Source organism: Gordionus sp. m RMFG-2023, chromosome 1, assembly GCF_954871325.1.
Source record: "Gordionus sp. m RMFG-2023 chromosome 1, tfGorSpeb1-WG-v2, whole genome shotgun sequence".
In the NCBI taxonomy this organism is placed as follows: Eukaryota; Metazoa; Nematomorpha; class Gordioida; order Chordodea; family Parachordodidae; genus Gordionus; species Gordionus sp. m RMFG-2023.
In genome coordinates, this window is record NC_088775.1 from 22704009 (window position 1) to 22718626 (window position 14618).

General features: G+C 28.7%; 1 protein-coding gene across 1 annotated transcript in view; it reads right to left on the minus strand.

Moving 5' to 3' along the window:
• The window catches only part of LOC135922622 (TATA-binding protein-associated factor 172-like), an 88110-nt gene that overhangs the window by 13531 nt on the left and 59961 nt on the right, over positions 1-14618 (minus strand). The window contains exons 17-19 of the mRNA XM_065457030.1: positions 9575-9817; positions 7422-7752; positions 6964-7328 (exon numbers count right to left, since the gene is read on the minus strand). Of these exons, the coding sequence (XP_065313102.1) occupies positions 6964-7328; positions 7422-7752; positions 9575-9817 (939 nt within the window). The remainder of the gene's footprint in view (positions 1-6963; positions 7329-7421; positions 7753-9574; positions 9818-14618) is intronic.

Genomic DNA, 14618 nt, shown 5'->3' on the forward strand with positions numbered 1-14618 from the left:
TCGAGGAGGTTTTCCCCAGAGAGTAATTGGACCAAATACTTCAACTGTGCGAACCATCGAGGATGCCAGAGTTGGGGGAAGAGGAGTATTTCTGGAGGGAGTTGAAGATCAAACCGTGGAATGAGAAAGGGGACATGTGGCAAGGGATTGTGCTAATTTGTGACTATTTGATGGTAAAAAAAATGATACACGGGGCCAAGAGAGTGGGTTATTGGAAACAAACAAAATATATTCACGAGGACAAAGAAATATAATTGGGAATGTAAGGATGATACAAGACGAGGTAATAGATGATCCTTGTCCTAGAGTAATAATAGACTTCAATGGGAATAGGGTACCTATGCTATTTGACACGGGAGCAGCTATTTCAGTAATGAGTTATGCGAGATATAGGAGTATTTGGCCCGATGGAATGATAGCAAATGAAGGCTTGAAAATACGACAATTTGATGGGTTGCAAATAACAGTAATGGGAAGAATGGAAATAGAGGCAATGACGGAAGGAGGGATAGAGGTGGATAATCAAAATGGATCAGAATAATGCTCCAGGTTTGCGTAGAAGTTAAATCTGTGGGAATTATGAAGTGCTACTCATGGTGCGGCCCCATAGGACCGAGGGCAGGGGTCGGGGAATGATAAGACGAAATATGGAGGATGGAAGACGGTCTATCGCTGCCAGGAACGCGGGCATATTCAATATAGATGCCCATAGAATCGGGAGAGAAGGGCAGACGGTAATCGGACGGAGCAAGCTCGAGCAAGGGTGGAGGAGGTACCAGCGAGGCAGATAGCGGCGATTGTGGGGGCTCGGACGGAGCAAGTAAGAAGCGGTGAATCGAGGCCGGTCGCAGAAATTATGAGAACGAGGAGATGAAGAAGAGGGAAGCGGTGAAACAAGGCACATCGCAGAAATTCTGGGAACGAGGAGAGATGAAGAAGAGGAGCAGCGTGAACATCGTCCAAGAACAGCTAGCGTGGAATGACCCATAGTTGATTTAACAGTCGAGAGTGAGGGCACAAACGAGAGGACGGCGGGAAACGGTAAGGGGAGAGGATATCGCGGCGGCCGAGCGTATAGGAACTAGTCAAGTAGTGATGGGAAACGAAGAATGGAGGGATCTAGTGGCAGTTTTGGACAATGTTGATGAGCTTGGAGGCTGGTTGGATGTCATGGTAGAAGATTCGGAATGGGGCAACCTCTGGGAGGAGGAGGCGGAGGATCGTCTTTTCTGAAGGGGGCGTGTTAAGGAAGCAAGCTATTAAGCCTAGCACTAAAGGAAGATAATGGCGCAATATACGAATAATAAGGAGTTGAATAAATAAATATTAAAAAAAAGTTAATTGACTTTTGATAAATAAAATAATAAATAAACGGGATGATTTTGTAAAAAAATAAATATATAAGAGAGAAAAAAAAAAGAAACGATTATTATTATTTTTATGTACGATTTCATATTTTAAGGAAAGAAAAATAAAGAAATTATCGATTTTCGTGTTTCAAGAGAAAAGAAATATTGAAAGAAAATAAATATTGAAGTAAAAAAAAGAGTGTTGTTTTGATATTTAAAGGTTTTGATATTTAAAGAGTGTTGTTTTGATAATAATGGTATATTATTCAGTGATTAAATGATAAGGAACATTTTACCACCTAATGATATTATAATTATGGATAATGCATCATTACATAAAAGATCTTATTGATGCCTAAGAAGGAAGGAAATATCTTCTCGCATATTCACCAAAATTGAATTTTTTTAGGAATTTTCAAAACCAAATAGAGGCTTTCATTCCCAGACCAAGCACAAGGGAGCATAGAGTGAACAATATAATTCAAATTGCCAGCTCTTTTTTTTAGACGATAGAAGATTTTTGATGTATTTTCTTATGGTTCCTGTATTTTTTGGAGAATCGGAAGGTAAATTTGGTATTATTAACCATTAACAGGTCCATAATTTGTCCTTTTATATTTGAACCTTTGATTTTACTCCTCCATTGTTTAATGGTCAATTCTTTTAATGGCTGGTCAATAATTTATGGGAAAGTATCCCGTTTTATTCTGTGAACAGATGCCGACATATTAACATATTTAGCGATGTTAATCTTTATTTGTTTCTCCTCCGGCATAACTGAAATTTTCGTTATTCCAACAATAGTATGTTCTTTTGGGTCTTTGAATAGTCGAGGAAGCTTGAGAATCATTATTTGTGGAAATGATTTAAGATGACTGATAATTTTGTATCTCATTCTCATGAGATAGGTAAGGATTAATTTAGATTTGAAATAATTGGGTATAGTATATTAAATAAATATGGTTTTTATTAAAAGAAAATATTTTTAATTATAAACTTCAAATGCGGCATTCTTTAAAAGAAATGTTCGGTATTTGTAAAACATTAATTTAATGTTTAAGTATGACAAAAAAATATAATAAGATTATTTTATTTCAACATCTGGTAAAAAATGTCCCCCCTTTCATTGTAAAGATCATTCATTTAATATAATTGTTATCATAATTTATACATCTATATTCTAATTAATATTTACAGTGTTGTAATGATTTAATGAAACATATTAACGTCTAAATTAAAACCCATGCATATAAAAATATTTTGTTTGCAAAAATAATTAAAATATAGACAAAGCATTATTGAAAATTTTTTTATTCCTCCTTTTGTTATTTTAATTATTTTTGCAAAAAAATATTTTTATATGGATGAGTTTTAAATTAATCGTCAACATGTTTCATTAAATCATCACAACACTTAAATTTATATTGTATTCATATAATGTAAATTATTTTTTTAAACAGCTGTATTAACTTCAAAAGACTCATTTGATTATTAATATTATTACATTAAAAAAGAAATTGTAAAATGACCACTTTTTATTTATTCGTAAATTTGATGTTTAATTTATGTAAAAAAAATAAAATAATAGAAAAAGAAATATAGTTAAAATTTAATAGGGTATGGCCATCAGAGGCGATCTTAAATTCAAATAAAATATATAATAATTTAAATCAAGTAAATTTTCATAATTATATCTGGAGAAGTCATACTACAATGGAGAGTTATTTATTCTTTTTTATTCGACTTATGAAAATTTATATTTAAAATATTATTATTTCTTTTTCCTATATCTAACAACGAGCGACTTCTTAAATGAAAATCTCGATTAATATAAATATCATTTTTCTGTTTTAGTTTTTTTTTTAAAAATAAATTTTTTTTATTATCCGTCATTTTATCATTTTGGATATAAGTTTTAATCGCAATATTTTAAAAATAATTTTAAATGTACATTCAAACTCTCTATTTTAGGCACCTTTGTGGTCAAGAATTTTGCATAACTTATCAAAACTTTTTTTTAAAAAAAAAACATTTTATCTGTTATATTAGTTTAGCAAAAAGTGAGATTATGTTCAACCATTTTTAAACTATTTTTTTATTATTTATTAATGTAGCGATTTGATTTCTAGATACTATAATTTTATTTCTTTAAATCAAACTGTGGCGATTAAAATATTTTTTATTTCTTTATTAATCAATTCCAAAAACATATAATGTATCTCGAATATATAAAATTACATATCTTTTTATCTAGAACTACCAAAAAAAAATATCAAAAAAAATCAATGACCTCATTTTTTCTTTCTTTTCACATATAAACATACCAATATAATCAATATATTTCTTTAAAAAAATACAAAAATCAATATATTTATTTATTTACTACAACATGTACCCCCTTCTAAGGATAAACTCCAGGGTACATGCTAAAAAATGATTGCTAATCCATATAACTAAATTTATAAAAATTCACATCATTAAAAAAAAACACTCATGGCACTTGAGTATTAATGAGTAAATCCTCTAAGGAATCACTCATTTCAACTTCAGTCCCATTAGCATTAACACTTTTATTTACCGCAACATTCGAATTTCCTCCATGGGGAATTCCTTCCATTAACTGTGCAGCTAAATTCGAATTTCGTTCACTTGAGACTTCCTTCATTTTCTCGATCTCAGCAACCCTCCGAAATTTGAATAACTCTTGCCTTTCCGCAAACTCCTCCGCTTCTCTTGCAAACGATCTTGATTCCTCGAACACACTTCGGGGCTGCCCTCCTGCCCAACGATGGATTCCCTGATTGAAGGAACACAAATTGCTCGATACGAATAAATTCGTTAGAGATGGCCAATCCTTTATCAATGAAATGGCATGATGCCTGGATAGAACAGCAAACTGGAAAGGGAGCTCCACCGTTAATTTCGAATGGACGTCCTTACAAGGAAGAACCTCTCAACATGCAAATTTCATGACTGGTCCGGTGCATACGTCCTTGCAAGGAAGAACTTCTCAACATGCAAATTTCATGACTGGTCCGGTGGCCATACAAGCGAGACAGACCGGAATGAGGGGAGTAAATTTGAATTGTTTCAACTGTGGGGGAAGGGGGCACAAGGCCCGGGAGTGCGCTAGTGGATCGAGCAATTTGTGTTCCTTCAATCAGGGAATCCATCGTTGGGCAGGAGGGCAGCCCCGAAGTGTGTTCGAGGAATCAAGATCGTTTGCAAGAGAAGCGGAGGAGTTTGCAGAAAGGCAAGAGTTATTCAAATTTCGGAGGGCTGCTGAGATCGAGAAAATGAAGGAAGTCTCAATTGAACGAAATTCGAATTTAGCTGCACAGTTAGAAAAAATGGAAGGAATTCCCCATGGAGGAAATTCGAATGTTGCGGTAAATAAAAGTGTTAATGCTAATGGGACTGAAGTTGAAATGAGTGATTCCTTAGAGGATTTACTCATTAATACTCAAGTGCCATGAGTGTTTTTTTTTTAATGATGTGAATTTTTATAAATTTAGTTATATGGATTAGCAATCATTTTTTAGCATGTACCCTGGAGTTTATCCTTAGAAGGGGGTACATGTTGTAGTAAATAAATAAATATATTGATTTTTGTATTTTTTTAAAGAAATATATTGATTATATTGGTATGTTTATATGTGAAAAGAAAGAAAAAATGAGGTCATTGATTTTTTTTGATATTTTTTTTTGGTAGTTCGCGATAAATATATGTAATTTTATATATTCGAGATACATTATATGTTTTTGGAATTGATTAATAAAGAAATAAAAAATATTTTAATCGCCACAGTTTGATTTAAAGAAATAAAATGATAGTATCTAGAAATCAAATCGCTACAGTTTGAAGAAATATAAAAATCAATATATTTATTTATTTACTACAACATGTGTAGCGATTTGATTTCTAGATACTATAATTTTATTTCTTTAAATCAAACTGTGGCGATTAAAGAATTTTTTATTTCTTTATTAATCAATTCCAAAAACATATAATGTATCTCGAATATATAAAATTACATATCTTTTTATCGCGAACTACCAAAAAAAAATATCAAAAAAAATCAATGACCTCATTTTTTCTTTCTTTTCACATATAAACATACCAATAAAATCAATATATTTCTTTAAAAAAATACAAAAATCAATATATTTATTTATTTACTACAACAATTAATTTATTAAAATCATGAGTAAAATTATGTATGTGTATGTCCTATTTGGATATAAAATCCTGGGGATTCGGAATCTCTCGATTTTAAATCCTTTACCGAGATGATTTTATAATCCTATTTAACCGGAAATTTTAGCATGAGATTCCTATAGATTTCAGCCAATTTCCGCCATAGATATTTTAATATTTTTTGATTTATATGAAAAATCCAAAATTAATAAAAATTAGGAGTAGTTTTAAAGTTCATGGCAAAATTGTTTGAAATTTAAAGTTTGGTATACATGATGAATACAATTTCTGTCAAATGAGATTTTTAAAATTTAAAAATCGCCTTAGTTATTAATCGAGAGATTCCGATTCCTCATGGATTCCATACAATACGATTTATACATAAACCCATACAAAACAAGACTGTATAAAATTATTATAAAATGGTTGTATTTACAATAAGAATGAAAATATAAAATTAATTTATGAAATAAAATAAGATGTTATCTTTGTTTGTTTGTATATTTGCTACGATACGTTTTTACATGGCGTTTAATAATATCTTTGGATCTATGAATATTGTGAACAGTTCCTTTAGAAATATTAAATCTTTTAGGAAATTCTCTTTGAGTATGATGATTTAAAAATTTTATAACTTAAATTTATTAATTAACGCTAAATAGTTATATTTGTTTTCATTATTAATTTTGTTTTTGAATAGTTTTAAAATGATAATAAAAATAATGACAAAAATTAACAAATGCCCACTTTTTAGAGGTGTTACGTATATAGAAAATTTAAACCTGCCCACTTCAAAGTAGACAATTGTCCAATTTATCCAGGCATTTTATAATAATAGTTAGTAGCAATTTGATGGGACTTAAAACTTTGTCAAATTATAAATTGCCCAAATTGTTAAGTGGTAAAATTAGACAGGTTTGAATGTAATATAGAAATCTTGAAATGATTTTTTTGATATAACAAATTCGTTATATAAAAATATGATTTTAATATTCTCTAAATATAGGTACAGGATTCCATTGTTTTCAAACACAAACTCTTATTATTAGAAAAATATGTAAAAAAAATTATAATTTTTTACATTAAAAAACTTATAATGTTAGTATATGATCACAGCCATCTCGACCTGGTGTAAATGCTCCCTAAAGGTATGATGTAAGAAAAGGGATCCAATCGTAAAAATATCAGCTCCGAAATACCCTTAAGGACACAGTATCATATAGCTTGCTTAGTTTAAACTCAAACCCTTTAACAATTTGCAGTTTTAGATAAATTCTAAATTGGCAAATATTTTCAAATAACAACATTTTAATGACCATATTCTCGGGTAGATATTAATCAATTTTGAGTATATTAATTTTATAATTAATGTATTCCTCATAAATATCAAAAGAATCATTTAATACGATAATATACCTAATCCAGACAAGATGTATATGAGTCCCTCAATAAACCCAGCTTTTACGCGAAGCAATGATGACTCCATGTGGTTTAACATACTTTCGGTAAAAGTATTCATAATATTCTCGATCACGATATCTTTATTTGACACGTTTGGTGATGAATTATCCGGCCAATAATTAAGAAGAGATCTGAATATTTTAGCACAAGAAAAACGGGCTCTAGGGATTCTATTGAGAATGAGATTGTGGCATATCAAAGTCACGGTGTCATTTATTAAGCGTATCAAGGATGCTTCCGATTTTGAAAAATTTAGATAATATCGAGGAAGCGTCAATTCCACAGCATGTAATTTAAGCAAAATGTAACGGCCAGAGATTCTTTTTTTTTAAAAATAATTTTAAATATGGAAATATCTCTTAGGTGGAGTATGAATATAATAAAATCAAAAAGCTCAAAATTGAATGACTCACTCTGATCCCACATTGAATTTACCAATATCTTCGACATTTTGAACAGTAACATTTTTATCAGACTCACTATTTTCAAAAAGAGACAAAACCGATTCGATTTCGGTTTTCTCTCGATCTGAGAGAAGATCATCGATTCCTTTCTGATATCCCAAGCAGTGTTTCAGCTGTTCGACGGGATCTATGTAGTCCCATAAATCGGGCATCTGGTCTCGCATGTACGCGAAGCCCAAGTTTTGTGCCAATATTTCTAGCGTGAGAGAGGCGGCATTGTAAGCTGGGGTATTGGATCTAATGGTTTTGTCTTCAGTAATGGGTAATAATGCATTTGTGGCTAACCGAGAGAGTGATGGTTAGTAAAATGAACCAATATTTTTAAAATATACTCAAGTTTGATAGAATAATTCAAAATAATATGAATACTATTTTTTTTAAAATAATGTAAATATAGATATATGGCAACAATTCTAATACAAAGTGGTTAAACTAGTGCTGTAAAGTAACGTCGTTACCTTCTTTGAAAAAAGGAAAGCCATTCGTCACCTTCTTCTAGAGGTAACGAGTAATGGTGACACCTTTTTTTTGAGTATATGGGAAAAACATATTTTATTGTATTTAAAAATTATTTTTATTTATTTTTTAAATAATTTAAGCCGAGTTTTAGAGTCAGATCAACCATCAAATTCTTTTATTTTTATTTTAAATTTTCGTATTTAATATTGAATCGATAAAGATATGTTAATTTATCTTATTCTCAAATATTATAATTTATTTTATAAAGAATATTATGTCAATTACATATTTCTTCAGATGAATATGATTTAACCTGCCCTGGACCCAATATGAAACATTTTTTACACTAAAATAAAATTAAGGGTACTCTACACTTTGTATGTGTCCTATAACTCAAATATTTCCTCGATTGTGGGATAAACATGGGAATCTCGAAACTTTGTATCCATTTTTAGAGAAAAAAAAATGGGAAGATATCTGATCAAACCTGTTATAACAAGCAGGGACACTTTTTATAACTTAGGGGAAAATAGTCTTATTAAGAAGAATGGCCAATTGAATTACAGAAATGATATATTGTAGGGTTATGGTTTTATATAATGAAACCTGTTGCTAAGGATCTTTCGATTTTAGAACATTTGGTATATCTCACTCCCAAGATAACTATTATAATATTAAAACTTAAAACAAAATTGCTTTAAATAATTTCAAGTTAAAGCCACTTATTAATGCAATCCTGAGATAAAGGAATACAGTTAAATTATTGTTTATTTATTTTTGATATTATTTTCAAAAGATCGAACTATAAAGATGAATATATGGAATCAGTAAAATTTTACCCGCTATTTAAATTGGATACGCCATAGATAAAATTAGGTCAAAGAAGGTAGAAATCTCGAACTTATTTCTAGTTTGAGAAAATATCTTGTCAAAGACAAAGCAAACTTCGATTCCTAAAAACAAGTCATATACGTTACTTTCTTATAAAGATAATTTTGATGAGGATCTATTAAGCGTTTTTCATACTAAGGATTATTCTTTAATTTTTTTTATTTATTAAATATAATACAACCCTCCCATCCTCTGCGAAAGTCAAACATGTGTTTAGCACGGCAAAAGATGTGTTAAGACTCTTGCTTTTATCTGATCAAAATTTTGAAAATCAATTGTTAAAAATAAATAAAAATTATCATAAAATTTTATTATTATATATAGGGGAAAAAATTAATATAAAAGATCTGTCTTATAATATATTATTTTTGTATATACCCAGTACCGCGCGTTCTATTTTCATAAGGTAACAAGGTAATGCGTTCCTTTTTGTGATGTAACGAGTAATGCTCTGAAGCAACGTTTATAGCACTAGATTAAACTAATTAGATCATTTAAATATATAACGATTTACTTATCTTTGTAAATATGTTAAAGGTGTTTAAACAAATCTGATAGGCTTTAATGTTACCAAGTTTTAATAAAATTAATATAAATATGACCAATAACCTTTATCATCGATATAATATAACTAAATTAATAAGTTTAACATCAAATGGAATTCAAATTAAAAAGGGAAATAAAGGGAGGCAATCTCTGATGAAATAAGAACGTTAAAATTTGAAATTTAAAAAAAATAAAATAGGATTTACTATAAATTGAATCATCTGCGTATGGTATATTTCTTAAATGGTGTATTAAAATCGAATTAGCCTGGCAAAGATTCTGGCAAATTCGGGTAAAATCGCTACTAACTTGTTTTATGCCAGGAAGATCTATGCTAGAAGATGACCTACAATATCTGTTCAAAGGTGAAGAGGTATTAAGTTGCTTTAAAAATTTGAGTGATATGATTATTCCTGAGATATCTTGCTGATCGTTAATCATGTTCAGTCCTTGAATTAAAAATATTTAAAAAATTGTTAAAATAGAATCAATCAACGTCATTATTATTTAAGCTGATAAAAAATTATTTACGCCTCCAAAAAATGTTTTTCACAAATAATGAATATTTAAAGTTTTTAAATTAACTCTCCAGTGTCAAAAACATTTGCGGAGGGGGGGGGGTTAAAAACCTTTAAACCTGGTATAGGCCAATCTAAAAAAATTATACTCAATTAAGACACATTGAAATATATCAAATTTTCATTCAAGGATAAATGCCAGGATAATTATAAACCCATAATAAATATTTATTTTGTTTATATCTTTCAATTTAGGTATTATTTAAAATTTTAATAATAAAAATTTTGCATTAAAAGAAATATATTTTATAAAAATGGTCTAAGTTTACAGATAGTATATTCCTTCTAAGTTCACCTTAAATATTAAATTTTGTTTAAATATAAGTCTGATTTTTTTTTAATAATTCCGAAAATGTTTATATCTTTTAAATGGAAATGTATCAAACTCTTCGCATAAATTAAAGTGGCTAAAGATAAAGAAGTATACAGAATTTAAACGTTAATGTATATTAACAATTTTAAAATCTATGGACGCAGAACCTTACACCTTATGCAATTGAAGGGTTAAATTTAGCCCTTCTAAACGCTTTAGACTAACCTTAGCCATGCCACATTTCTAGCGCTGTGCCGATATTAAATATCGGATATGCATATATCGTTTACATAAATATCAGATCGGGCCAATTTTTTTTAAAAACTGATCCGATATTTTTTTTAGTTATTTTATGATTGTACATATAATTTTTTTTATTATATAAATAATTTCATAATAACGAAAGGAACAAAAATACAATTGTTAAAATGTTTAATAGTTAAAAATTTTACACTATTTTTTGTTATGGTAAGCGGAATAAATCCCCGGAAAAAAATCCCCGAAAATAATTACCTGGGAAAAAATTCCCATAGAAAATTATTCCCCGGAAATAAATTCCCCATTTTTTAGATTTTAAATTAAATATAGGGGAAAATAAATCCCAGGATATCCGAATAATTTTTTTTTAAAATTAACAAATAACCCTGCCGCTAAAAAATATTTCTAAAAAATTATATTCAGCATTTTCTGAAAGTTGAGTATTTATTCTCGATGTTTGAGGATTTTTTTTTGAGCATTATTTCTGTTTTAATTCTAAGCGAAATAGGGCAATCTTAAAATATGAGAATTGATAGGTTGGTAGTTTTGATACTTTGTAATTTAGTATATCGCATAAAAAGTATAGATTTGTGACATCTTGGAAAGAAAACATGATAGATTTTTATAGAAATTGATGAAAATTATGGTTGCAATTTAAAATTGAAAAAAAAGTGAAAACAAATTTTTTCCTAGAAAGAGGGGGATTATTTCCATAATCTACTTTTCATCTAGATTTCAATAGATATTATGAAAACAGATCATTTAACCACATTATATTTACCATGAAGAGAGTTGGGGAGGATTTCCAACCTACACGTCACTACGGTTAAAAAGATATATATAACATTAAATATGAATATTAGAACACTATTCTGTTCCGTATGTTTATATCAGTCTGAAACCCGGACAAAAATAACAAATTTTTTATGTTAATACAATACTATTGATTTTAAAATTTGTATCTGATTATAAATTTTCAAAAAAGTATTTATCCAAATAAATGATTACAAGGGCTAATTTTAAAAATGGTTGAAATCCAAAGACTACTTTCAAATAATTAAATGTTACCAAAAAAATATAATATTTATAATATTCATATTTTTTTTTATAAATATTATCATTATTAATATATTTAATTCATTTAACAAAACACAGGAGACTATAATCTAAATAGAAACTTATTTTAGAAAAATTTGGGTGGTATATTGTTTGTAATTTCGAATCAAAAGATTTTCATTTTGTTATTTTAATACTTTTTAAAAAATTTATTTTACCATTTTAAATATTTTTGATAATTTTAATAAATTAATTTTTTTATGTTTGTTCTTCCATTAAATAAGCACGCTAAAATTTTTCATGAAGGCGATTCCTACAATTATCATAAAACTAATTTTAAAAGATACAAATGTACATTATATAATCCTGAAAAATTCCCAGTTATTTTTAAATGCTAAAGTGAAAATGATTATTCATTGGAAAATATGCCTCATATTCATCCTATAAACCCACATGAATATAAAATTGACATGCTATAAACAATATGAAAAGAAAAGCCTTTGAAAGAAATCAAAATACTTGTCAAATATATGCAGAAGATATATCTAAATTGTCTCCCGTATCCAGAAAAAGACTTCCAAATGGGATAGTATCAAGCGTACCTTTAGAAATCACAAAATAAAAAAGTTTCCTCCTAATCCGACCACATTGGAAGAATTAAGCATTTCAGGCTAAATCATATTTAAGCCTATAAATAACTTATTATTTTTTTGAAAATACCTTTTAATATTAGAGGATTGGGCGGATCTCACACGAAGGAGAGATTTCTTTTACATAATTGCGGAGATGCAAATGAACGAATAATTATATTTGCTAACTATTATATGCTCAAGATGTTCACTGAAATTAAATCTTGGTATATAGACGGGAATTTTAAATTGGCACCTCATTTATTTTTGCAAATATATGTAATTAGAATACCCTTTAAAACTCCATTTGTTATAGAGACATATTTTTTGCTACAAAGAAAAACGTATAAAGTATGAAGAAGTTTTTAAGATTTTATATGAAAAAACACAAGAACGTAATTTAGTGATAGATCCTACCACAATTTATATGGATTTTGAAAAGGCCGGAATCAATGACGTTGAAAATACTCTAGGTTTCCTTTTGTCGAGATATGTATAAGGACCTTGATTATGTATTTTGGACCGGTGGACCTTGAAATTTTTTAAATTCCTTATTTTCCTTTTCCTGATATTTATAGGAATTATTGACCGGTGGACCTTGAAATTTTTTAAATTCCTTATTTTCCTTTTCCTGATATTTATAGGAATTATTTTCGAGTATAGTGTTGTTAATCGACTTAGTCGGAAACGGAGCCAAATTTTGGGTCAAAAAAATTGACCCAAAATTATATCAGTCATATGAACATAAGTTAACTAGAGGACGAATATTTCAAGTTGGTTTTTTTTATTAATTAACAAAACAATTATTTTTTTACTTTAGACTTTCAATTTGAATCGTGAATATGAATTATATAGTTGAGTCAACTATAGGACGAATATTTCAAGTCATTACAAATTAAGATATTTGTTCTGTTTTTATTTTTTTACTTTAAGACTTTCAACTTGAGTCGTAAATAAGAATTATATACTTGAGTAGACTAGAGGACAAATATTTCAAATTAGTCATTAAATAAGGTATTTGTTCTGTTTTTTATATTTTCTTACTTTTTTTCGTTTAGTGGAGTTAATAAAATGATCATAAATGGCAGCAGAGCAGGTGAATAAATTTGAATTTAATCACATCACATTAAATTTAATAATAGTGCGTTATGGTAGAATAATGCTGTTTGTTTAAAAAAAACCCTCTTTTTTAAAAATTATAAGCGTTTTTAGCTATTTGGATTGAAGAGGGGCAGTAAGTTTTTGAAAAAGGACATGACTTTAAAAATACTGTCTAAGCAGGGGTTCGAACCAAACCTGGCTACTATTTTTGCCGGGTTAGCATCCCTGTGTTAAGTAACTAAATAAATTTTATTTGTAAAATAGTGAGCTAGCTAAATTTATTTGTGGGATATAAAATTATCCCAATAAAAGTGAAAAATAAAGCCAAGATTTGTCTGAACATCCTAGAGCTCTGGTTCATCGAAAAAAACAGAATACATAGCCACTGTTGAAAGATATTTTAATTAAATAGTATATATGAATGTCAAGAAATTAAAACCAATTTGGGATTATTCAAAATTTTAAAAAACCTAAATATTTAATAAAACCTATACAATAAGTTTAATCTATTTATTTAACTTTTAGGTAGAGATATCACCTTACAAATATGATTCTATCACCTAACTCAATCTACCCATAGGAAGACAAGAATTAGGGTTAGAATCGACATATCGTAATGATCCATCGTTATGTTTATTTGCAGCAATAATCGACGGATTAGCATTCTTACTTGTATATGTCAAACGAGGGATGGAATTTTTAAAGACGATTGTATCGGTATTGTTATATTTGGATAAAAATTATGTGAATGGAGAGTTAAGAAATGGGAGAAACTCACAAAGGCAAGTAGAACCATTGTTTCCACCTGAAACATGGAATGTATTTAAAGTTACAATTGCTAATTGAACAAATAATGTATATGAAGGATGGTAATCGATTTCAGCATATTATAGGTCATAAAAAGCCTAAGATATGGGAACTAATCGAAAAGATGAGGATGGAAATAGCCGTCGACATAGGCAAAATAGGTCAATGGAGTATTGGGACCTACACTCACCAAAAAAATCGTAGTTACACCGTAAAACAAAATATTTTGAAAAATTTGTGTATTGATTTTTTAGAAGAGAGAAAGAACTTACTTAATTTTCTCTCTTCATTTGGAGAACATATACGTTCTAGTATTGTTTTATTTGAATAATATGACTTCTATTGTTTCATATATAATTTTAATAAAATAAAAATATAATTATTACTTTTCTGTAAATTTTGAAAAAAAATTCATAAGCAAAATAATAATTATAAGATTTGAAATATATAATACTCAGTGCTGATAATCACCTCTGATATATTTTTGATTAAAATGGTCAGCATTTTT